Genomic DNA, 25,061 nt, shown 5'->3' with positions numbered 1-25,061 from the left:
CCTGCTCTACACCTGTGTTCAATTACCCTTGCCTCCTTTGTGTATTTAACTCTCTTTCTTCCCCTTTGTCTTTGTCAGTTCATCGCTTTCTGTTTTGCCATGTTTACCCGGTGTGTCCTTGAGCTGCCGTTTTGTGTTCCTGGTTTCCGGATTATTACTTAGTTCTATTTTGCGAGTTTTGTAAGTTGGTTTTCTTTATTCAAACACTTTTTTTCTCGTCTACACCCTTTTTGTCTGTCTGCGTTTTGGGTCCTTAGTTTCTCATACCTGACATTGCTTATTCATGCAATTAGCCAGTCAGCCAAGCTTTAACTGATAGAGACAGGAAACAAAGTGTGACCATGGGTCGGTTAGCAGGTTATTACGACCTGTAGTTACGTTTTGTTGCTAGGCGACATCTAGTGGTCGTAGTTATGATGGCTGGAGCAAAGGGAAAAGTATGGTGACGTAGTGTAAAGAGAGACAAAGTCCACGTCAGGAGGAAGTTGTGGTGGATGGATGAACATGACACAGGAGAGCGGTGTTCACTTCCAATGTAAAAGTAGCAGTTTATGTTGTTTCTATTATCAAAGTTAACCACGTCATTATTATCGTAACCATGACAGCAAAGTTCATCTAATGTAGAGGAAGTATTTATTTTAACCCACACCTCGATCTTTTCCTAAACCTAACCAAGCCATGACCATTATTATAGTAACCATGGCGATAGGTGCATCATATACAAAAATCCATGCAGCAAAATGTCCTTTTTGTCCTGCATGTGTCTCATTGTCTTTCAGAATTATCACACTCAGCTCCAGAATACCACGTTTTATTCATCACATGTTCAGCTCCCACTTGAGGACTCCCCCTGGGTGCCGTCGTCACACGGGGTGATGGGGGTTGGGTGGGGCTGGGTTCTTCCTGAAGTCCACTATCATCTCCTCTGTCTTGGCGCTGATGGTCCGGGAATCAACCAGCATCACGTGCTGCCTCCTGTCAGGCAGGAAGTCAGTGGAGTCACACAGCTTGGAAAGCTTGTCCTGCAGCAGAGCCGGTGATGATGGTGTTGAAGGCAGAACTGAAGTCCACAAAAAAAGGTCTTGGCATAGGTCCCTGAGGAGTCCAGGTGCTGGAGGAGGAAGTGAAAATCCATGTTGACAGCACTGTCAACAGACCTATTAGATCTGTAGGTGAACTGCAGGGGGTCCAGGAGTGGCTCGGTGATGGCTTTGAGGTGGGACAGCTCAAGCTCAAATGACTTCATAACCACAGAGGTCCGTCTGACAGTTATTAAGTCCTGTGGTCCTTGGTGTTTTGGGACAGGGATGATGGTGGAGGATTTGTAGCAGGGTGGCACATGTGAGGCGTTAAAGATGTACATGAACACTGCAGCTTGAGCTCCTGTTTAGTTACATACATGTGTGCTCTGTTGTCATTTTGATGCACTTGCATTGGCGCTCTACTTTTTGTACATGTGTAACATGATTTTGGCATAGGCCTTCATCCATTATGTTCTGTAACAGTAGTTATTCTCGCTATTTCATTAAATGGCAGAAATAAACTGATAACATTTTGGGGAGAAACGTCCAACTAGAAGTAGTAATACATACAGCACATGGTATATCATCGGCCCTGGATATGCTACAGAATAGCCTTAAATTAGGAACTTTTCCCTCTTCTCCTTTGTAGGACAGACTGCGCAGTGGGAAGAAGACAGAGGAAAGCAGACAGCGGAGCAGTCCTCTGCGGTTTAGAGCTGAGAGGAGCTTTTCCCAAGCCTGTCACCTGACAGCCGAGGCCTGCTCAGACTGAGACAGTGACAGTTTGAGGTCAGAGTGTGTTTCCACTTGGCTCAGTGGCCAAGCGACTGGAGAGTTTCAACATGCCCAGAGGAACGGCTCATGAATGGCAGGTATCCTAAAAGTAGATAGACTCCCCCCAGATTCCTCTGACAGCACTCGTAGCCGTGCTGATATTATCTAACAGGCAAACCGTACTGTGGAGAGGAAGCTCTCCAGCTCCGGTCCAGGACTTTAAACTCAAACACAGTCAGTGAGTCAGTGAAAATAACTGAAATCATTGTTTTTGCCCCCTAAGAAGAAAGACTAAAAGTCAGTGTTTACCTTGAAGCACTAACACTAAAACCTACAAATCAAGCCAGAAATCTTGGTGTAGTTATAGACTCTGATCTAAACTTCAACAGCCACATAAAGACGATTACAAAATGGGCCTATTACCATCTCAAAACAGCAAGAATTCTGTCTAACAGGAAATAGAAAACGTTATTCATGCATTTATTTTCAGCAGGCTTCAACCATACAGCTGCACCAACACAGTGCAGTACATCACACTGCTCCTGAAATCACTGCACTGGCTTCCTGTGTGTCAGAGGACAGATTTTTATAATCCTTCGACTGGTCTTTAAATCTTTGAATCGCCTTGGGTCCAAACACATCTCTGATCTACTTGTACGATATCAAGCACCCAGACCCCTCAGGTGATCTGGGACAGGTTTACTCAAGTGTTCCCAGGATCAGAACCAATCAAGGTGAAGCAGCTTTAAGTTCCTTTGCTGCTTACCTGTGGAACGAGCTTCCTGAACACCTGAGATCTGCTGAAACGGTCAGCTCATTTAAATCATGGCTTAAAACATCAGTTTACTGCAGCTTATCAATAAATCGCATACGTAACATCTTTTTAATCTTGTGAATTTGCTTGTTGTTAATGTCTTTTAAATGGTGTCCTAAGCTTCCTTCTTGATCTTATGTATTAAAATATTTTTATTTATTCAAATTAGTTTTTATTGTTTTTTTTAATACAGTTTTAATGTCATCTTAATGTTCTATTCTTAATGTATTTCCATGCCTCTATAAAGCACTTTGAATGGTGTTTGAATGGTGTTGTATAAATAAACTTGTCTTGCCTTTAATCAGTGTTGGATGGAACCAACTACATACTGATGATTTATTCTTGTTGTGACCTAAAACAGAAGGTTTACTCTGACGGGGGATTATGGATCCATCTTTTTTTTTTTTTTTTTTAACTTGGTATACCTGTTCAATTTTGACATTTGTCATGTACAGTACAACCTAACAGATAGCATTCATCTTCTGGGGACTATGAATATACACTAGATTGTATGTACATTGTATGTTTGTATGTAACGTACATTATGACCTGATGAGATTCAGTCTTTTAGATGGATGGACAGACTGACCAACTGACCACAAACTGCCACAATTCCATTTAAGACACCATTAAAAATAAGAAGTGGCCTAGTGGTTGAAGTGATTGCACAGTCCTGGAAATGCTGTTGCTATGAGACCTGCAAAAAACCACATGCATTAAGACCTAAGTAAGTTTCACCCAAGAAAAGCCAAGTCATTAAAATCAAAACGGTTCATCCCTCGGAAACCATGAATGGGCAATGACAATCTTCTTACTTATAGATATGTTGTGTACAAATCTGAAATGTGACGTGTGAAGCAGCACAGTGGAGAACCAGGTATAAATAATGGACTGATGGATTTGATAGTGGCTGGAAAAGGAAGGTCAGATGGTCACAGCTGGATTTATGGAATCAAGACGGTTAGCATTGATTCTCTCAGGTCCATGAACATCCATCGTGAATTTCATGGCAATTCAGTTTCCATATTACTTATTCAGTTAGTTCAGTCAAATTGCACAAAGGTAAATTGTGGACCGATTAAGGCACCATAACGCAGGTCAGGGGGATCATAAAAAGCATTGGCGATTATCCTCTGAGAACCATGACACAATACATTTCACGGCTGTCTGCTCAGAAGTGGCCTAAATATCTTTGCTTTTAAAAAAATAAACAAATACTGATTAGTGATCACTGGATCAGAACGACCCAATGCTTCAAATAATTCCTGCAAAAACCACATTCCACACTGAAGCTGCTCAGAACACCGCTACAGCCCCAGTGGAGTAAAAATTACACAGTATACTAGTCTACCTGTGAAGAATAAACATTAGCCTGCGGGTTTAATCACAGTGAAATTTTCTTTTGCTACATTAATAGCTCAAGGAAGGAAAGTCAATTGAATACAAAGACAGAGCAGAACAGTGAATAACTCTGTGGCTAATGTGGTGTATTTCTATTTATCTTACTTTGTCCTTTAAAAAAAAATGTCTATTACAATATAAATACTCCTCGTAAGTGAAATAAAATTTACTCAGCCTAAAGCACTTACGTTTAAAAATGAAATGGGAAGTTTTCACAGAAGAAAAGAAAAGAGAGCGTAGCAGACTTACGGAGGGAGTGCCACTCGTCCTGCCTTATCGTCTTGGTGATGTTGTATGAGAGATTTTTGGGTATCGTAGCTGAGGAGTAGTGATATTTGATGTAGGAGCATCTTGCAATGGAACCTGCAGAGAAATAAAATACATTTTTAATACAGAAACAGCACTGAGTCATAGGTCATTACATAAGATCCACACTGATGACACAGAACATAAAGATAACACTGTTCCACGGAAGATGATTCAGATGGAGATTCTGTGTCTGTGCAGTCATTAATAAATACCCAGAGACCGGCAAATCACTCACCCACCCTGAAACAATGGCAATCTGCTGTCGTATTAGACCCCATTGTGTCGACGCTGAAGGAACACTTTCAACATACATTTCCATTGTCTGCAACTCTGACACAATGGCTGTCAGAGAAAGGGTGCATTCTTCAAAAGCTATTAACTAATCAGTCAAGGGAGACATTCATGGTGTAATTATGAACTTTTCTGCGAGTCCCCTGGCCTGATGATGTCTTTCAGATTTCTGGATCAAATATATTTCACTGACAATGTAGACCTGAGTCAGACTGACAGTCTGACATATGTCTGAATTAATTAATACTGAGAAATACTAAACCACAATGGCGGGAAGATTTTTTTTTAAAGACCACAAAATGTTGTTAACAATGTCAGCATTTGTTGTTTGGTCAAACACGTAGAACAGCCTCTCGTGGTCATGTGACTAATCCTGAAGTAAAGACGAAAAACTCAGGGATAAGGTCTTCTGTGTCTGACTTTGACACTGGAGACTGTTACTCAGATCTTGTCTTCTACGAACAATAACTAGAATCAGCAACACGTGGTTGTTTCCTCCACCAACCAAAGTTGCAGGAAATATAGTCACAATCTCTCTTTCCTGAGGTACAGTGTTGAAGAATGGGCAGAAGTGTTTTTGCAGAACATTATGATGTCACAGTGAAGTTGACCTTTGCCCTTTTGGATATGAAATGTCATCACTTCATTTTATCCTTATAGACATTTGAGTTAAATTGTGTCATAATTACTGAATGAATTTGTGAGTTATGGACAAAAGCATGCTTTGTGAGGTCACAGTGTGACAGAGGTGATGAAATGCCTGACTGCCTGACATGGCGGTGCTTTCAGCTAAATGCTAAAGTCAGCATGCTGACAGGTTCACAATAACAATGCAAAACATGCTAATGTTTAGTAGGTATAATGTTTACCATGTTCACCATGTTAGTTTATTGTATCACTTGTCATGAATTTGTCATAAATCAGTTGTTGGACAAATTAAAATGTTGACCTGATGGAAACATCTATCAATTACCACGGCAACCAATCCTATATCAAGATATCACCCTCAAAACCACACATGTCGACCTCATGGTGGTACTAAATGACATTTGACTGACATTGCCATAGAGCCACACTGCCAGTGTGGCTATAATAAGGTCATAGGAGTTGTTTGGGAAGATAATGACAAAGAACCTGTTTTGTCGTTTGATTTGGAGGAAACGTCAAAGTCACCTATTTCTAATGTAAACTAAACAGTGACAAATCACAGACTGCTGCTTCGGTTTGACATTTGCTCAGTCCTGAAAATGTGCTGCCAGAAAAAAAGACCTATGTTTACTGGTTTACTACCGTTCAAGTCCCAGCATTCAACATTCAATAGTCAACAGTCTCATAATAACCCAGCAGAAACATAGACATTGTTAGAAAGTCTGACTGTAACTAAATGGTCAAGGGACAGACTAAACTAATAGCTGCTGCAGTGACTGTAAGCTTGTTGCCCTAGTGTCTTATTATAATTACACATTGTTAGCAGTGTGGCAAGTATTGTTTTCACTGTGTGCATGTGTGTGTGTGTGTGTATGTGTATCATCATGTCTCACACACAGTGATACTGTCACAAAACTTAACAGGTGTGTAGTTGAGATAAAAGTGAAGGCAGAGATCAAATATGAGTGTTGTCTGACTCTAAGTACTGAGTATGAGTAATAATAATAATGGTAATAATGTAGCAATGATTACTGAGTATTCATGAGTCGGAACGTCAACGTGGCGGAGATTATTAGAAAAGCAGGTTGTCTGTTTGACTGTGAGCGTGTTGGTCTTTTTGTGGAGACTGTTATATGTGCTGGCAGGTCATTTTATATCAGTACAGGTGTATTTGCTCACCTGAAGGTTTTTGCTTTTATCCACACAGAAACATTTCCATCTCGGGCCAAGTATAAAAACTTTTTTTGGATATTTCTACTTTTTTGGCTGGTCCGAAACAGAGGGATACAGAGGGCTTAGGGCTTACACCTCTTGTTACAGACAGTCCACTGAGCTGCGTTGGTTTCCTTGCTGCTCAGGAACTGCAGGGAAGAGGAGGTGTGCTTCCAATACACTGAGCCTCGCCTCCATTACGGCAAATAAACTACTTTCATTACATGAATCATTATTACTAAAAGAGGCAGAGAAAGAGAGGGAGCAGCAAGAGAGAGGGAGGGAGAGAGGGAAGTCATCGGTAATGAGGCTTCGTACTAGTCTTTGTCTTTTATTTATGTGTTTGGGGATTTTGTCAGACGAAGTCACAGTTATAGAATCAGTATTTGACCGTAGGCAGTCCAGGCATGTACTAGGTTTAGACCTTTAAATTTGTTGCATTCTCTACTTTATCACAATCCCATGATGAAGTCGAAAATGTCTAAAAATACAGTTATTGTGTATATAACCTGTATGTTTTGTAGTTGACCTTTACCTTCTATAACCTGCCCCTTGTATTAACACAATGTGAGAATGGTAATAGTAGTAAAAACTATATTTTCATACCATGACTGTAATTTCCTAGCTGGTGGAGAAAGAGCACCACTTCCTTTCGACATCATTACATTACACCACATATCTGCACTAATTATTTCTGGCAAGGCTTTGTGGCCCATTGAAAACTGCATTAGAATTATTGGAGTCCTGGAAGAGTTGAAGTGCATGAAGAGAGACAACCAGGACAACACTCCACTGCCTCTCCTCTGTCCTACAGACATGCACTCACTTACACAACAACAACAACAACAACAACCACACACACTGGCATAAAGAAGCAAGCCTAGGAGACCACAACTGCTGACAATGATAATTACCCATTCATGACTATCTCTTTAGCTGCGGTACAGTCAGCACAGAGGGAGCAGATGTATTAGATGAAACCACTAATACAACTAATGATACAGTGCTACAGCGTATAACTTTCAAAGTTAAAATATTCTCCAGACTTCTGCGACCCAAGCTCATTGGACATCCTGCCCTCACCTTTCCAACCAATAAGAGAAGGCCAGAGTCAGGGGGTGGGAGCTCCTCAATCAGAACGTGAACGCTCTTCCTGGTCTACCACTGCTCTCAGACGGAGGCTTCAAGACTGGATTACATTGGCTGAGGTGAAGGGCTGGGCGGAGCGTATGGGAGCAGGGAGAGGGAGGGGTGGTAGTTGCATATCGAAAAGCTTAATTACTTTCAAAAATAGAGGACACATGGATTAACTGTTTTTTGCTGTTATCTGTTTTAGGATTTGCCTGGAAAAAATGTAAATATGAACAGATGGCAGCTTGTAAATAATTCTTTATTAGTCTCTATACATTAGTCTCAATAATCCTGGAGGTTTTTATTCACTTTGAGCATATGATGACAGGCTGGTACATGTAAAAACACCCTTCTACACTTGATTATATTTATCCCTGTCTGGCAGTAGGTTGGTCAGTCTGTATGTCAACCAATCAAAAGTAAAAGTACTTATTGTGCAGAATGGCCCCAGTCAGAATAGTACATGGTTATCTAAATTATAATATTATTATTTTATTGCTACTGATATAAGAACCAATAAAGCCTGTTTATATGTTGTTGAAAGAAAATGTTTTAACTACTTATTACATACTTGGGTAGTTTAATCTATAACAATGCATTTTACACTATATATTACATTCATTACATTCTGAATGAACTCCAGCTGTCAGATAAATGTTGTGGAGTAGAAAGTACAATATATCCCTCTAAAATGTATTGAAGTAATGAAGCAAAGTACTTCAGAACTGTATGTAAGTACAGTTAAAGATCTATACTTTCTTCTTCTCCTGTGTTTTATTTGAAGTGTTGATCCATAAGAAGATATAGTTGTGGTTTTAAGAACCAAAAATCTCAGTGTAGTTTTACATCTCCTCTCTCAGGCTTCTCTCTGGAGCTCTAGTAACAACAGGTCGGTGGCTGAGTGTTTTCTGAGTGATCCGATAAAAAATATAGCAGATTTCAGGTAAACACTCAGAGAAACCAAGTCCTGCAAGGTTGGATGGTGGATCCAGGTGAGCGGGGCTTGGGGCATGGCTGAGAGTTTTGACAGCTTCGTTGTGACATCACAAAGCTACAGAAGGCCTGACGGCTTGTTTTAAGGCTCAGTGTCTGAATACAGGCTGTATGCATTTCTCTGTGGACTAAGCACTTTGATACTTAGTATTAATATAGAACCTAGACCTGCTTTATATTCAAACCACACATCTACCTTCATACTATATGGGACCTTTATGTAAATGGAATCAGTTATATATGTATTAGCTATGTTACTTTACTGCACTGAAGGAAATGTATTTTGACAGCACTTTAGCTGAAAGATATAGAGCACTTAAGACCATAACCCACCAACACACCAACATACAAATGTGCACTGCTCCATTCGGTGAAATGGCAGCCAATAGTCCACATAGCCAAACTCCAGTAAGTTAATTTGCTGTGGTGGTAAATACAAACACTAGGGATTAAAATATCCCTTCTGAAACATCACCAGTGGTACAACAGATGGATAATACGAAAATATGATCTCCAATCTGAAAGGTTTATAATCTATCATGGTTCCTATGCCCATGCTTGGACATAACCAAATCAGACTGAGACCATAACAGGATGGTAACTCTGCCAGGTAAAATCCACTCAGTGTTCTAACTTTACACCCTTATCCCTAGTGTTGGGTATCCTAACGCAACACTGATTAATCAGTGATGTTCCTGTGTAATTCATGTACTCACTGAAGGCTTTGCTTATGGCTCCCACAAGACATCTCCTGTTACCTCAGAGCTACTTCCCCTGTGTAGTGTTTGAAGTGGATCTTAACAGAAAGGTGGTCAGCAGTGATCTGCCCTGTGCAGTATAGAGTCGTGGGGCCAGCATAGATTTTCCTGATGTTTGAAGAAACCTCTGAGACCTGGACGGATTTCAAATAGGCCAATAAAACTGATGACCCCAGCAAGAGGCTCATCAGAGCAGTATGGCAACCGGCTTCTATTACCCAGTCGTCTCATTTGAACGCTGCTCGACACTGTTTGCATACCGCTCACATACCGACACTGCGTTAAGGAAGCCACTAGAGGGGACAGTGCAATTTACACACACTGAAATTGCTTTCCTCTGCTGCAATCTGGACACAGAGTAGAGCACTGACAATAAAGACTGGGCTGTAATTGGTGCTTGTTCATGTAAACATTTACATTTATGTAATCAATACTGCTCAGCTGTCTGTTATGGCGGAACACCCGTCCTATTATATGCCAGACGAGATGTTTCGATGAAGACGTACTTGGATTTATAGAGTGGGAACTGGTGGAATGAAGGCCTGACAAGTAGTCAGAGCCCATTAAGTCAGGAGATTTTGAGCAGATGAATGTAGGAAACAACCATTTCCTCTTGTCAGTGGCACAACAAGGTGAGGTGCAAGAAGCACATCTCTCATCCTCCACACTAAAAATAGAAGGTTTTTCCCCCTCATGCAAAGGCAAGATCAACAAATTCAACAGTGGCAGTTTAATTTCTGCAGATTTAGCACTTTTCTGTATACACACAGTATCCGCAGCCCAAATCTGGCCCATATACGGCGTAATTGTCAGATGTTACTTCAATACCTCGACAAATTCTGGAGCGCACATGAAAAATCTTCCGGCTGTCAGTCAATACTGGAGGATAACAGCCAGGCTATGCCCGGACTCAGAGACCAAGGACGAAGACATATGTTAGGCCAGAAGTTACATTTTTCTATCCGGAGAGTCTGTGGTGCAGGATGTCAGGGGGCGCTGCAAGAATACCACTGATATAATTTTATTAATCATGGTTACAGTAACAAAATTATCATCGAAAGCAGCCTTTTTATTAAGCACAAGTTATTCTGAGTCAGAACCATTTTTGCAAAGTGATGGGAAGTCACATTCAGATATTTCTGCTGCCGTGTTGTAGCAATGGATGAGTAGGTATAAAGCTTGGAAGTAGGCTGGAGACTCCTCTCTCACAAGGGAATTCTCCCTAGTTTTTTGCCTGGGAATTTGTAGCAACACTTCACCAAGATATCTACTGCAGAGTCCAGAGTAAACCCTACGTTTGTCACACTTCCACATTCAGTCCCCATATAGCAAGGCTAAACCTGGAGTGATGGTGCTTCAGTACAGTGTACAGTTGCAGAGATAATTAACCAAGTACTTCTTTATTTCCTCTGATGTGCCTAAAGTGACTTCTTGTACAGTTTTTAATAAAACAATCTGAAGGCACCACACAACCAGCTGAGTGGAACTCCAAGAGTAGTGTAAAGAAAGACAAAGTCCACGTCAGGTGGAGGCTGTAGTGGTTGTAGTTGTTGTTGACGGATGAATATGACACAGGAGAGTGGCATTTCCCATGTGAAACTAGCTGTTTACATTGTAACCATGACAACAAAGACTGTGTAATGTTGAGGAAGTGTTTATTTTAACCGAAATCATGATCTTTTCCTGAACCTTACCAAGCCGTGACCGTTATTATAGTAACCACGGTGACAAAGGTAGTTACGCTGCTGTCAGCACAGTCTGCGTGCTTATTTTTGCTCATTTTTGTAACCATGACAATGGAGGTCCGGTATGCCTGCCATCGTACGGGAGCTGTGTCAGGAGACACTCCTATGGGTCGTATCAGAGGGTTGAAAAAAAATGACCTCTATGGTTGTTCAGCCCATTCACAGAGAACACTGGGTGTCACATAGCAGGGACACATCTGTGTGTGTTGTGCCAAGAAGATGATCTGTTAGTAGCTTGTCTAACAAAAGATGATCTCAGATGGGCCAGGAGGAGACATTCGATAAGTGATTTCAGTATTGATCAGCTCAATGTGCAGATCAATTATCCGTAGAACAGCTGCTTAAAATGGTAGAGATCTAAAAACAACTATGTACTAACGCTAAACTATTAAAGTTAAAGTTAAGAATTTTTTTAACCTGATTTTTTATATTTTTATGGCTGACATTTATTCAGCATAAGCCCATTAGAGTATTTAAGATGTAAGTAGTAGTTTTTTATTGTTACCGGCAGAGTTAGTGCCTTTACTCACTGTATTTAGATTGCATAACCATTCACAAAGGGTTCTAATCATGTGCTGTGACAGATAACACAAGTTGCTCCTCTTCTGTTGTATTTCTGACAGAATAGCTGCTCAAGGAAGATTCACTGCCTCAAAGTGAGTCATTTCGATTGGAACTCTGAAACCTTGTTCCCCATAAATTCTCAACAAGGGACCAGGTATTTACATATACATATAAAACCTCATTACTAATGTCTGTTTTTATTGTACATAATTTCATCATATTTTACCAAGAAGTCTTCTTCTGTTTTCTCCTGTTGTAATTTTGCATTGATGTAACACTTCCTCTATGTTAGTCTGTCTTGATAAATTCAGCACTTGTTCCATACAATGACGTCATGTGACACTCACATTCTCTTTTCAAAGAGAAATATTACTACCACAGCTGTTTTCTCCATCACTGTTAAGCTACCATCAGTGAAACGTGGTAGCTTATACTTTTTTTTTTAGGTATTGTTTCGAGACATGCTGACGTTTTTTTGCATCTTTTTCACATTCACTGAGCACTTTATTAGGAACACCTGTACACCTGCTTATTCATGCAACTACCCAATCAGCCAATCATGTGGAAGCAGTGCATAAAAATGCACAAATGCATAAAATCAAGCATAACAGGTCAGGAACTTCAGTTATTTTCCACATCAAACATCAGAGCAGGGAAAAATGTGATCTCAGTTTCTGAAACTCAGAATGGAGCCAAAAACAAAACAAATCCGATGAACGGACAGAAGGTTACGGTCAGTCGGACAACCATTCCTTACAACACTCTTTATAACTACGTCCAACCTTGAAGTGGATGGACTACAACAGCAGAAAACCATGTCAGGCTCCACTTCCTGTCACCAAGAACAGAAACCTGAGGCTGCAGTGGACACAGACTCACCAACACTGGACAGTTTAAGACCTGGTCTGATGGATCTGGATTTGTGCTGAGGCAGCAGATGGTAGGGTCAGAGTTTGAATCCATGGAGCCATCCTGCCTTGTGTCAACAATCCAGGCTGCTGGTGGTGGTGTGGTGGTGTGGGGAATGTGTTCTTGGCCCCTTAATACCAATGAATCAGAGTTTAAATTTAACAGCCTATGTGAGTGTTGTACCATGCCATGTTTTGAGAGGGAGTTACTACGCAGTATTAGTCTGGTGTTCCTAATAAAGTGCTTAATGAGTGTATTTCACATATTAATTTGGCTGTTATTAGGTAGAGTAGGGGGTGGCTAATGGGGCTTGAGCCCCAGTTCTTTTCCCAGAAACCCAGAAAGTTTATAATATAACTTCAACTTGGCATCATTTCCTCTCAGTCTCATCCGACCACTAGTGGAGCCTTGACATAAAACATGCAATGGTTTAATTTTCAGTCCAGAATGTTCACAATGTCTGGCTCCACCCCTGGCTGTTAGAACCTTGGCCATATGCAGAGTATAAACATGTTTTATAAAGATAAATGACATTTCATCAAGTGTCTCCCCACAGGGAATCTGCTGTGTGCCCACAGTTACAACACATTGACCTCAAAATAAGCGACAAATGACACGACAGCCACTAACTGGATAAATGTTGCCAAGCAAAACTTTTTACCCAGAAAATTATGAAGATCCTCTTCGTTTTACTAACATGATTAAGCCTGGAGAATGAGGAAAAAAGCACATCCTGTGAACCTGTTGGGTCTACTTTTAGAGTCCATTACTTCAAATGTATTCATGCCTCAGGTAACCCAGTCTTCCTGTTTAAATATTTATAAAGGGATGAGGCATCACACATACTTCTTAAAATAAAACCTAAAATGTGTCAAATGCAGCAATCAGCAGCCTTGTCTTGACAATTTCCAAATATTTACCCATGGAGGACCAATTATGCAAAACAAAGTCATTTTGTCTTGGTTGCTGAAGATATCACCATAAGTCAACAGCTTTTTGCAGCAGTGAACCGCCGTTCCTACAGCAGCAGCCATGTGACTCAGTCCTGAGCCTGGCAAACACACAGGAACATGTTGAGAGTGAAGGAAACGTTACAAGAGCCCATAGGTCGTCTCACTTAGTATGACCCACAGTTGCGGTTTATTGTTAAGCGACCTCTGGAGGCCATATAGTAATTATGATGGGGTCCACATTAGGAGGGTTGGGGTGGATGAATAATTCTACCGCTGTTTGTTTCCTGTGTGAAACCTAGTAAACGTTATTTCTTTTAACCGTGACCGTTCCAAAACCTTAGCCATGTGTTTACTATTGTAACCAAGATGACAAAGGTACTCTAACCTTAAACCAGATTAGCTTGATGTGTCTCATGTTTAGTTATTCCTCTGCTTCCTTTAGTAATAATGATACATGAAATGAAAGTAGTTTATTAGCGAGGCTCAGTGTATGGGAAGCACTCCTCCTCTTCCCTGCAGTCCCAAGTAACTGAGAAACCAGAGTGGCTGGGTGACTGCCCGTAACACGAGGTGTAGCCTTAAAAAAGTCTGTAAATCTAGCGACTAATGCACTAAATTAGCAACACTGCAGCTGTAAACATCCCCTAATAGAACCTGTGCAAATTCATTTTGAAAGTGCAACAGCCAATGGGGAAACTTCAATTCAGTCACGTCGCATTCTGCTGACCAATGTTGGAAATATGATCATTCAGTCAATCAGTCAGTCAGTCAGTCCTGTTGCTGGTATACTCTAAATGGGTCGTATCCAAAATCTAGTTTTAACAGAGGGTAACTAGTTGTGATGTTAGCCCATATTATGATGTCCTGTTTTTAAAACACTGTCATGGCCAATGATCAACCGCCAAAATGAACAAATCAGCCTTACTTTGGGTTTTAAGTAACCAGAAGTTTCTCTTTTAAGCTGTAATATATATCGTTTCTTTTGCAAAAACAAAGCAGAACAAAATTGTTCATCTGCTTTGTTGGTTATTTTTCTTTTTCAGTCTTATCTTTTTCATTGTAATCACAAAGTAAGTATTGGGTATACACAGGCAACACCATTTACATTACAGTGAGAGTAAACTATATGAATATGACTAAATTCCATATACCAGATCCAGTTAGCTTTACAAGCAACACATTGAAAGATGCAATGCACACAATGTGAGATTATGCAGCACAAAATCATTTTAAGACCATAAGGTTTTGTTACATTGTTTATTGAGTTGAGTTTATCCATATGATTTCATCACACGCCATAAGGAAGTTAGCTGAGTGTGAAGTAAGAGTAGAGAATGAGGAGCAATCTGATGCCAGGCTTGTGTGGCCCGAAGCTGGAATGTACTTTGACCGTTTGATTTCTTCACCGTAGAGAGTGCTACATTAACGTCTTTTTTGCCTGTTTCTGTGAACGATAACGCCCGAAGAAGCCTAATTCCCAAACCTCTGGAATCTTTTTTGCACTGAGAGACATATTACATTACACAACATTAGGCCTGCACACTTCCCCGAGAAGCGCTACTCGCAGCCCCGAGACTGGGCATATCACTCCCACCCTCCCAAATGGGTTTCTAACTCATTTTATCCAAATTGCCCTTCAGCCTTCTGAAAACATCTCTGAGGCCAGACACCATTTCCTTTCCGTTAGTGATTGTGACTGGAAGTGATTGCACTGAAGGAGTGGAGCTGTCTGTTTGTGTACATACCTTCCCATGTGAGTGTTTGGATATTTGCATACAGGCCATTTTCTCGCAGGGATGTATTTTAGGACTCAGAATCTCAATATAATCCAACTACTCCTCAAGACTATAACCTATTCCAGCCAAGAGTCAGAAGTATTTTGTTGATACCGGAGTTTAGGACAATTAAACCTCGAAGCCCAATGACTTTTGAGATGCAGCATAAGTCATTCTTTAGTTTACAGTGTCTACTGCAGTACATAGGTCACAACATGTAAATAAGATAGCTTTGCAGTTTTCCCCAGCTGTTTCCAGGGCTATGATTGGCTAAGATGTTTCATTGTTTAAGATGTAGCTGTTTTATGCAAACCTAATTATGATTAAGGAAGAGTTTATATTTAGCCATTTGTTAAAAACATTCTGGCTAAATGCAGGAGGGAAAAAAAAGAGGCTTTTAAACCTGGTATGGTTATGTTAGATTAGGGATAGACCACTACTACAGCAAACAATTGGTTTGGGAGGACATGAGTAAAAATACAATTCATTATTGCAATAACTTGATGTCAAACATTTGCAACCCTTTAATATTTTATCCATAACAAATGTATTTCCTGCCTTTAGCTCTTGCTGTAGCTGAGGGCCTGTCAGAAAACAGGATATTGTGGTTGACAGGACCCAGGACAATAATAACGGAACTCAACCACCTAGAGGTGAGGTTGCTGCAGCGCCCTCAGCATCCCTACTACTTGCAGCTCTGGAATCTCCTCAGAACCAAACAGCTGTCAGGCAAAACAATCAGTCCTTCCACTCACATGTATGCAGTATGAATTTCAACCTTTCACAACAGAGCCAGGAGTCTAATCAGGCTTAAAGATCCAGGTTTTTAACCTTGTTACCATCCATATGATGTTTTTATATAATACAAGACAATCATATGTCTTGAGTGAAATAATCATCAACACCGTGATTGTGTGTTTCCACCTTGAACTGCAGTGAACCAATGACAGTCTCATAAAAACAGATTCAGACAGCCAGGGTTTCATACGTTCAACCTAAGGAACCAATCGCGGGGGGACGGGGGGCGGGGCTAAATAAACCTGAAACCTTGTCAGTACAGAGAGTGAGAGTTAGCATTAGCACAACCACTAACACTGTGTCAGCCACTGCCAGTTACAAGCTAACAAACAACACAAACAAATAAAAGATGTGTCCACCTGGAGCGAGCAGGTGATGGGCGGGGCTCAATGCCTGATCCAGATTTCTCAATCAGGAAGTGAGAGTAGATGGGCTTCAGACACAGTTTTTATGTGTGAAAAACATGTTCAACTAAATATGAATCATAGCAGAGTATTTTTTACACAGTTTAAAACATGCCTGGAGGAACCCTAAAAATGTAGAAACACATTTTTAAAGCTTCCCACAGTATTTTTTTTAGCTAATTTTCATATATTTCAAAACAGTTACCATATTATTTTATCAATATAATTGGCTGTTCCATCACTTTTTTCATTTTATTTAAGCAATAATTAATGTTTTATTTTCTTTATCTTTACCGTAGTTTATCACAACAATTTTATTAGTGTATCTATATTTTTGAATTAATTATGCAATAACTAATTCATAAATTCCTCAGAATAATAGTACCATCCGTTTCTTATTACAACCCATCAGTCTCACATTTCAGACCCTTTAATTCCACAACAGAAAGCATCAGACTTTTCAAATTAAAATATATAAAACAATATATATTTATTGTGGTAGATTATTCAACAAAGTTTCAGTTCTCTCAAGTTGACTGACTAAATTCAGAAAAAAACGAACATTTGTATAAAATCATCAGGAGTAATTTAGTGACTATGGTAATTCCCCTGGGGAAACCTGAGCCAGCTGTTTTGGCCTGTTTCATTTGTGGCCGTGGCAGATAGGTTGGCTAGCTCTCTGCCAGCTGGGAGGTCCTGCTACAGTTCAAGCCCTACATGGCCTCATTTCTGCGTGACCCATTTCATGTCTCCCTCTGTCCCTCCTCCCTGCTCCCACACCCAGACCAATGGGATTATGATGGAGAGCAGCGCAGCCATTCCTGATGCTGCATCCGAACAGCTGGGAGGATGCACAGGGGCAAATGAGGGCGGAAGCTTTAACAGGTTGAAAGGAAGTGTGTGTGTGTGGGGGGGTCAGACTACAGTCTGACTTACTCTGTATTCACTAACACCAGCTGTCTGTTATTTTACCTCTTTTAATATCTTCACACAATGAGGCTCATCTACTGCTAGATCATAGCAAATGTGAGTGGGACATCAGCTGTGTGTGTGTATGTGTGTGTGTGTGTGTGTGTGTGTGTGTGTGTGTGTGTGTGTGTGAGAGAGACAGTGAATGACTCCTCACAGTTGATTTACGTAGCTGTGAACAGGGTAATTACCACAATTTGGAAGATGTTAAATTGATGCACGTCATACACCTCACACTTTCAAAACTGTGCTGCCAGCAGATCGAGGTGTCAGGTACGACGGCATATTAGGGGCCACTGTAGGTAAAAGAAATTATGGAGCTGGTTGGAGGAATAGCATGAGAAACAATTGATATATTCTTTCAGATTCTAAACTCATAAATTTGCCAGAGAAAGAGAGGTATTTCATGTTATTTTGTAAAAACTCTTTCACTGTTGCAAATGCATCCAATTTTTTCTTTAACTAAGGAAACCTTTTTAGAGATTCTGTGCAAGACAAGTAATTCCCTCAGCTAAGGAGAAATAAAACCTTAAGTGTTATACTCAGTTCCTCTCTAAAAAAGACCTGATGTCTTCCTTGGCTCTGGAAAGGCACCTTCACCTCACAAACTAGCCAACACTTTCTGAACTTTATATATATCAACTGATGTTATTTTGTCCTGTGAAGATGTTTTCAACTGTGTGACACATGAAAACTTCCAAAAATACTTTCACCCTCAGCTCATCACCAGCTCCACTGCCAGGCTGCCACTCATCAACAATATGTAATGCAAGTTGAAGTTGAGGGTTGCCAGATCATAATGGAGTATCCCCCATGTCCCGGTCTTTCATTATTTATCATAATAACCAACATTTTGCAGAAAACACTAAAACCTGGCAACAACTAGAGAGTGCATCTTACCATTAACCCAGAGGGGAGTTAAAATGAAGATTGTTTGAGCTGGTTAGATATAATGGTAGGGACAATCCAGCATCACCTTGACATTGGTAGGGACATGTCCCTATTGTCCAAACACAGATCTACGCCAATGTCCAAAATAGACATGGACAACATTGTTTGGATCCCCTCTGATCTCCTGACTTTTCATCTGATGCCATCTTAATGTGTGTGTGTGTGTGTGTGTGTGTGTGTGTGTGTTCTCTGCCTGTCTCATTCAGTCATACCAGTCCCATCTATGAAGACTAATGTGTTAAAATCAGTTTTTCTCATAAAAACTCAGTCATTAAAGTTATCTAGGGGGAGATTCTAAGGTTCTCATCCATGGTTAGCTTGACATGAGTTGAAGGAAGATGAGTGCATTGCAGCATGGTTCCATCAGCATTTATCTGGCCTAATTCTGCTTCACACAGGCCTGTCAGAACCATTTCTTCAGGAATAACCAATTAAAGAGAAGAAAACCTGGTGTTTTCTCCCGCGAAGCTCAGTGGGATGTCATCAGACCCAGTCTGTCTAAGCAGTTTCTTATCCAGCACCAAACACAGCTTCACCACAACCAGTCTCTGGAGTGCTCCAGTGATTCTATTTGTGTTTGTTAATGCATTTAGTACCACAAGGAGAACACAAAGGAAAAAGAGCAGAAGGAAGATTATTACCAGAAAACTAAAAAGAGGCTGCACTTACTACAATACATGTGGCTGTTCTTTCATTGTACCAAAGCTGATTTGGCCAGATAACAATTAGCTGAAACTCCTCAGCCTCCGTGTATCTGCTTAAGGTTTGGTTAAGTTTAGGCAACTATAACTTGACCAGGTTGCAGAAAAATCATGGTCATGGTTAGATCAGCAGTCTCCTGCGTCATGGACTGACACTTCCTGTTATTGCCACTAAACACAACCAAGGAGATGCAAGTAAACACATCACTTGTCTACTTTTGTCGCCAAGGTTACTATTATAACAGTCATGGCTTGGTTAGGTTTAGGAAAAAATTGTGATTTTGGTTAAAATAAGTATTCGGTGTTCAGGCACATTCTTCTACACAACAGGCCAGTGAGTGAATGAGGTTCCCTACTGCAGTACAGTTGTGAAATGGCAGGGCTGTGGTTGGTGATGCTATCGTCACTGATCATGCTGTGAGATTGATTTTAATGCCCAGCACCCACATATCCTGCTGTCCTTTCATCTGAAGGTCTCAGCGCTTTTCTGTTTGGGTGGCAGCCCCTCCCCCATTACACATGCCAGGCCAGCCTTCTGTTACAGGGGGTCCTAAATCTCTCCCGAGGTAAAGCAGAGCAATGATGGATTGCAGGTGCCCCCCCCCTCCCTCGGCGACCCTGATTGTGATATAAGTCCACCATCTTCCTCACCTCACAGAGGACAGAAAGATCAGGTACAGGGAGGGTGAATTGGACCAAAGCCTGTCCCTCTATCCCACATGTTTAGGCCCAGCAGGGGGAGGATAAGTCGGGTAAAATGGCAGACTGCCATGATGGGAGTTAGTCATCTGTCTGTCTGTCGAACAGCATTGTCAAGGGCAACCAATCTCAAAACCTGCCATCAGGTCAATATTTCTCCTACACATCAGACAAACATTTCTGTGTTTGTCATGTTATTGCAGAAGGTGCTGTCAAGTCTTCCATTAAACTACCTGTATCTTACAGTAGAAGATAACTTGCTAATGCGTTGACCCTTGACCACATGCCACTATGAGACAAGCATTTCTACATGTTTACAACAAAAACTGCTGTCTAGTAATCATGACATTTAGTGAGTACACTCATTCCCCAGGGAATTAATCCTTTCCATTTCAGGTTCATTATAAAGTTTATACATGAAGTATCCTTGCAAAAAAATGGGAGGTTGAAATGTTCATCGTTCAGAAATTAAAACTGACCCCCTCTGATGAAAATCAAGTGTTTCACCTTGTCCATATGATGTTTTTATATAATACAAGACATATGATGATCAGCCAGTTGTTCATGTCTGAATGTAACTGATTTATATATATATCATAACATAAACTTGATGAGTCTTGTGGCTTTGTTACATTGTTATAGAGCCTCAGAACCTCAGGGGGAGGAGGTCAGGGTGGATGGAAGCAGACAAACAAAGCGTGTGTCTTTGACACAGGAGACAAATCCCAATTCCTAGCAATAGTCAATAGGGACTTTAATCACTTAGATTCTATGTCGAGACTTCCTACTGTTGCAGCCCAACTGTCCACTACAGGAGAAAGACTAGTTTGCCCTGTGATACCCTGTGATACGTTAAAGAGTTAGCAGGTAATTGTACATTCCAGGTGCACCAAGAGCCATGTTCCAGTAAGCCATTTGGAGGAGGAAGGGGTGGGGTGGGTTTGGGGTCGATCCCTTTGTTAACAAAAATACCAAAATGTACAAACTGTTGTTAACCTCCATCCTCCCTCTGCAGCCCACATCCTCACTGTGCTGTGTGTTGATGAAACCATGACGCTGTCCGTGGTGCTGAAGTAACAGACTGAAATTAAATTGTCTCTAAAGCAAATAACAAGGGCTCTCAGGTCATTTTAAGAGACATATTGTAGCAACGTTCAGAGCGACCTCGGTTTCCTGAAGAACTAAAGGAGTCTTTGACAGAGTTAAATGTTGCTTAGTGATCTTTGATTTCCACTGCTACAGCAACGTGTTGGCATGTTTACCGGCGCCGTAGCCGTTACTTCAATCATCTCTACTTAAAGTCCCTATAACATCAGGGTTAGGGCTTCTTTAAAATCATAGTGATAATGATCTTTAAAAATGTAGTGCCTTTGACCCAACACCTCCACAGCATTGGCCACTGGTGTTGTTTACATCAGATTACCAAAGAAAGAGGGACCCAGTAAATGACTCGGTAAATTTAATAGCAGGGAAAGCAGCTGTGCAGCTGACTGCTAGAATTTAATTAAGATTAATAGAATGAGTCCACCTTAGGAGCATCCCCTTTATGTTCCAGCCACAGATAGCTGGAAGGATCCAAAAGCAAAAATCAACTGTCCACACTTCAGCTTTAAAATTTAGTCATCTATTCTCCAGGAGAAGCTGAAACTCGTCAGTTTTGTTTCTTCAAGATGAGCTGGGTGTTTTTTAAAGTCCTTTGTAAAATGTCTGAGGCCCAGGGGACGTTTGTCCAATCCTTTGTTGTGACTGGCACCTCTGTTACTGTCAGCTAGTTCCTTAGAGAGTCTGCAGCAAATCAGTCTTGCTGTTAACACAGTAGCTGTTATTTTAATTTGAGCACTACTTTATTTCATCTCAGTGTGAGTTGACAGCAAGACCCGCTGCTTTTATGGAAACAAATTACTCATTAAACACAGTGTGTTTCAATAACCTTAAAGCTGCAGAATGGCTGGCGAGTTTGCAGAAGGATCTTCTGACACACAGTTTGCTCTTAAAGACTGATCATTGTTGGCCCACGTTAAAAACACTCTTATCCAAAACTGAAAATTAATCCTGAGCGGTGTGATGATGCACGCTCGACATTTATGGCAGAGATATAGAGAAAAGCAGGAGCACAAGTCAAAGACAGAGGTGGCGGGCACTTTCATCAAGGTGCTGTAAGCTACAGGAGTGGAAGTCTCTTTGCATCGAACCTGCTTTTTCACAGCTTGAGGCTTTCAAGATGAAATGTCAGAGGTAGAGCAGCTCTCAGCTATAGCTAACCTTTACTTTTAGGGAACCATGAAACATATTCAGATGTCCACACCGTGCTAAGCCTCCTATTGGCAAAAGCATCCGATGAATAACACTTCAGACTATTTCCCATGTAATATATTCTGACTTTGAATCGTCTTCAATAGTGCAGGATAGTGATTGGGTGTTCCCATGGACACAACATCTATATAAGCAGTCCCATATTCAGAATGCTTTGTACTGCCACTCAGAGAAGAACTAAATCTTGTGTGATTCTATTTGAATTAGAACCAGTGAGCACTGCTAATAGCCATATCTGAATTATCGAATGATGAAATATTGGAAGCAGCATTTCCCATTAACGCTGCAGAATTTAAACATTTAAAGACGCCGAAGCGCAAGCCCCAGACATCAGATCTGTATACGTGAGATTCATTTCCACACGATTCTCTAGCCTAGTCTCCTGAATGTGTGTCATGCCACACTGGTGAGACAGCTGGGGCCGAGCTAAGACAGCACTGAGCGCAATGTGCCTGCCCAGGACTACACCACAGCGCTGACCCACATGCAGACTGCCTACGGTTCAGTTTTACACTCTGCACTTGATCGCGGAGAGCAGAGACGCCGAGAGATGCTCATCCACAGATCTTAGACTGTGTTAATGTAGCTGGAGTAATACTGTTCAAGTCTTACTGAAGTTAATCTGCCTCCTTGATCTGCCCTAACTCTCTTTGAACGACTGCCTGACACAGACTGTAGAAATGTGTAGCCATGACGATAGTTTGAGAGACAGAGCAGAACATTGTCAGCCACAGAAACTTGTTTAGTGATCAAATCTGAGATACTGGGAGAGAGAAATATTAATTAATATCACAATTACATAATATTCCTATTTCTCTCTCCCACTCAATAAATCAAAATATATATGTCATATATCTAAATCTATAGCAATAACAAAAAGCTGTCGATTTTCTGTAGCAGTGTATGCCATCATGTTATGTCATGTCATGTTATGTTATGTTACCACTTACTGTCTTTCTCTTCCTTCACCAAATAAAAAAAAAAAAAAAAATCTGAGATATCTGAGATTTAACTTTAGGGACACATTCAGTGAAAACTATAATTTTCCATCACTCTGTGTTGTTATTGCTGCTGCTGGTTGTGAAACAAATCACTTCACCTGCTTCACTTGTTAAGGATTTGTCTTGGGAAAAATAAAAATCCAGCTCATTTAAAAGCTTCGGTGAGCCTGTTTTAGGTGGAATTTATGTACTGACTGTTGACAGAAATTACTGGTTTGACTGGGTATATAACAGCATTTTAAGAGCATGAAAATGTATCTGCTGAGTGACTGTAATAACTAGTAAATCTAGTTCATAACATGAATTTTATAGGCAATAACTGTATGAATGAGTGAAGTATAATAGTAATTTGATATATTTGACTGGACTGCTACAGCGAGGCCAACCCTATTATCAGGAATGTGCCTGACTGACTGACTGACTGACTGAGTGACTGATGATATTTCCACAGTAAAGTGCTGAGCAGCAGTCTACTGAACTGCAGGGAAAAGGAGGGAGACTTCCAATACTCTGTGCTTCGCCTCCATTACAGCAAATAAACTACTTTCATTCCATGTATCATTATTACTAAAGGAGGCAGAGGAAAAACTAAACATAAGACACACCGAGCAGAGAGAGCAGGAGAGAGAGAGGGAGAGAGAGAAGTCATCGGTAACGAGGCTTCGTACTAACGACTATCACCAACTCTACATATCAAACAGAGGGAGTTAGACATTAAGACCTGCCTCTAATAAAAGTCTGTTACATTCTGGAGTTGAAGTAAATAAAGACTAAACTATTGTAGATCCAGACAGAGGCTGTGCTCTGTGTGAGAGACTAAATAAAGGTTCACCTGGTGGAGCATGTGTCATTTGGACTTTGGACTGGCCTGTAGCCCTTTGCTGTGTGTCATCCTCTCTCTCTCTCTCTCTCTCTCTCTGTCTCTCTCTCTCACTAAAAAAATAAAATAAAAATAACGTGATAACGTGTCTCTTCTAACATTCTCTCTGAGTGATCATATTACAGTAAATACAGCTGAAATCGCAGCTCAGTCTTTGATTGGTGATTTTGTCAGACAACATCGTGGTAATAAAATCAGGATTTGACCACAGGCCGTCCAGACATATACAGTACTAGGTTTTGAGCCAGTCTTGTTTGATTTTTCTAGAGAAAGAAATAGGAATTTTGACTTTTTAAGTATCATCCTCTGGGAACCAGGAATAACGGCACAGAAGTGAAATCTTACTGGCAGTTGTGGAGATGTCCGTGGACCAACTAACCAGCACTACTGGGGTAAGGCTAAACACTGCTCAACATTACCACCATGTATTAACTATAGTTGTTAAAGGCTCAGCTGGAGATAATGGAGTAACGAGGCTTAGTTATGACATTAATATCACACAGAGGATTAAAAGCTAATTTTAAAGTCTCCCACAGTCCTTACCTACTTGATGTCCTTGCATGCTGTTGGGTAAGTACATCTTAAGTATGCCTCCCTGCATTCAGAGAGCGCGGCGGTATGAAACGGTGGATGGTGAATAATCAAAAGCACGGAGAGAAGGTGGGAAGGTTATTTCACATATTGATGGAACTGATTTTCAGGCCTGAATGGCCAAGTCCAATTATTGTGCCCTTTGGTGTGGGGAATTGACGTTGCATAAGAAGGGAAAGCTGGGAATTTGAAGCGAAAGTGAATGAATCATCAGGAAAGGTTGTGGCCCTGTTTGTAAGATAAAGCCCCGCTTTGTGTCATTGGCTCTGTTTTGATTGGATTCATCCTCCTCTGATGTCGTTCGCTTATTCCCCTCCCTCATATTGTCCCTGCCTCGATTCAAAGTCCCATTTTCAAGCAAATGTGGAGTCACTTGAAAGTATGAAATTTGCATCACATTTGAATAATGATGACAGCATTCCCCACACATCGCTGCAGGCTGCGCTCTCCCCTCT

At 40.8% G+C, this 25,061-nt stretch overlaps 1 protein-coding gene across 2 annotated transcripts in view; it reads right to left on the bottom strand.

Moving 5' to 3' along the window:
- The window catches only part of tmem178bb (transmembrane protein 178Bb), a 121,021-nt gene that overhangs the window by 52,330 nt on the left and 43,630 nt on the right, over window positions 1–25,061 (bottom strand). For both annotated transcript variants that reach the window (XM_087177248.1, XM_023418731.2), the window contains exon 3: window positions 4,261–4,374. In XM_087177248.1, coding sequence (XP_087033374.1) covers window positions 4,261–4,374 — 114 coding nt within the window. The remainder of the gene's footprint in view (window positions 1–4,260; window positions 4,375–25,061) is intronic.

This window comes from Seriola lalandi, unplaced genomic scaffold (genome assembly GCF_002814215.2).
Source record: "Seriola lalandi dorsalis isolate HSWRI2012SDOR001 ecotype SW California unplaced genomic scaffold, Sedor1 jcf7180002054584, whole genome shotgun sequence".
In the NCBI taxonomy this organism is placed as follows: Eukaryota; Metazoa; Chordata; class Actinopteri; order Carangiformes; family Carangidae; genus Seriola; species Seriola lalandi.
The sequence above is the reverse complement of the archived record's forward strand: the minus strand, read 5'-3'. Positions and strand labels throughout refer to the sequence as shown.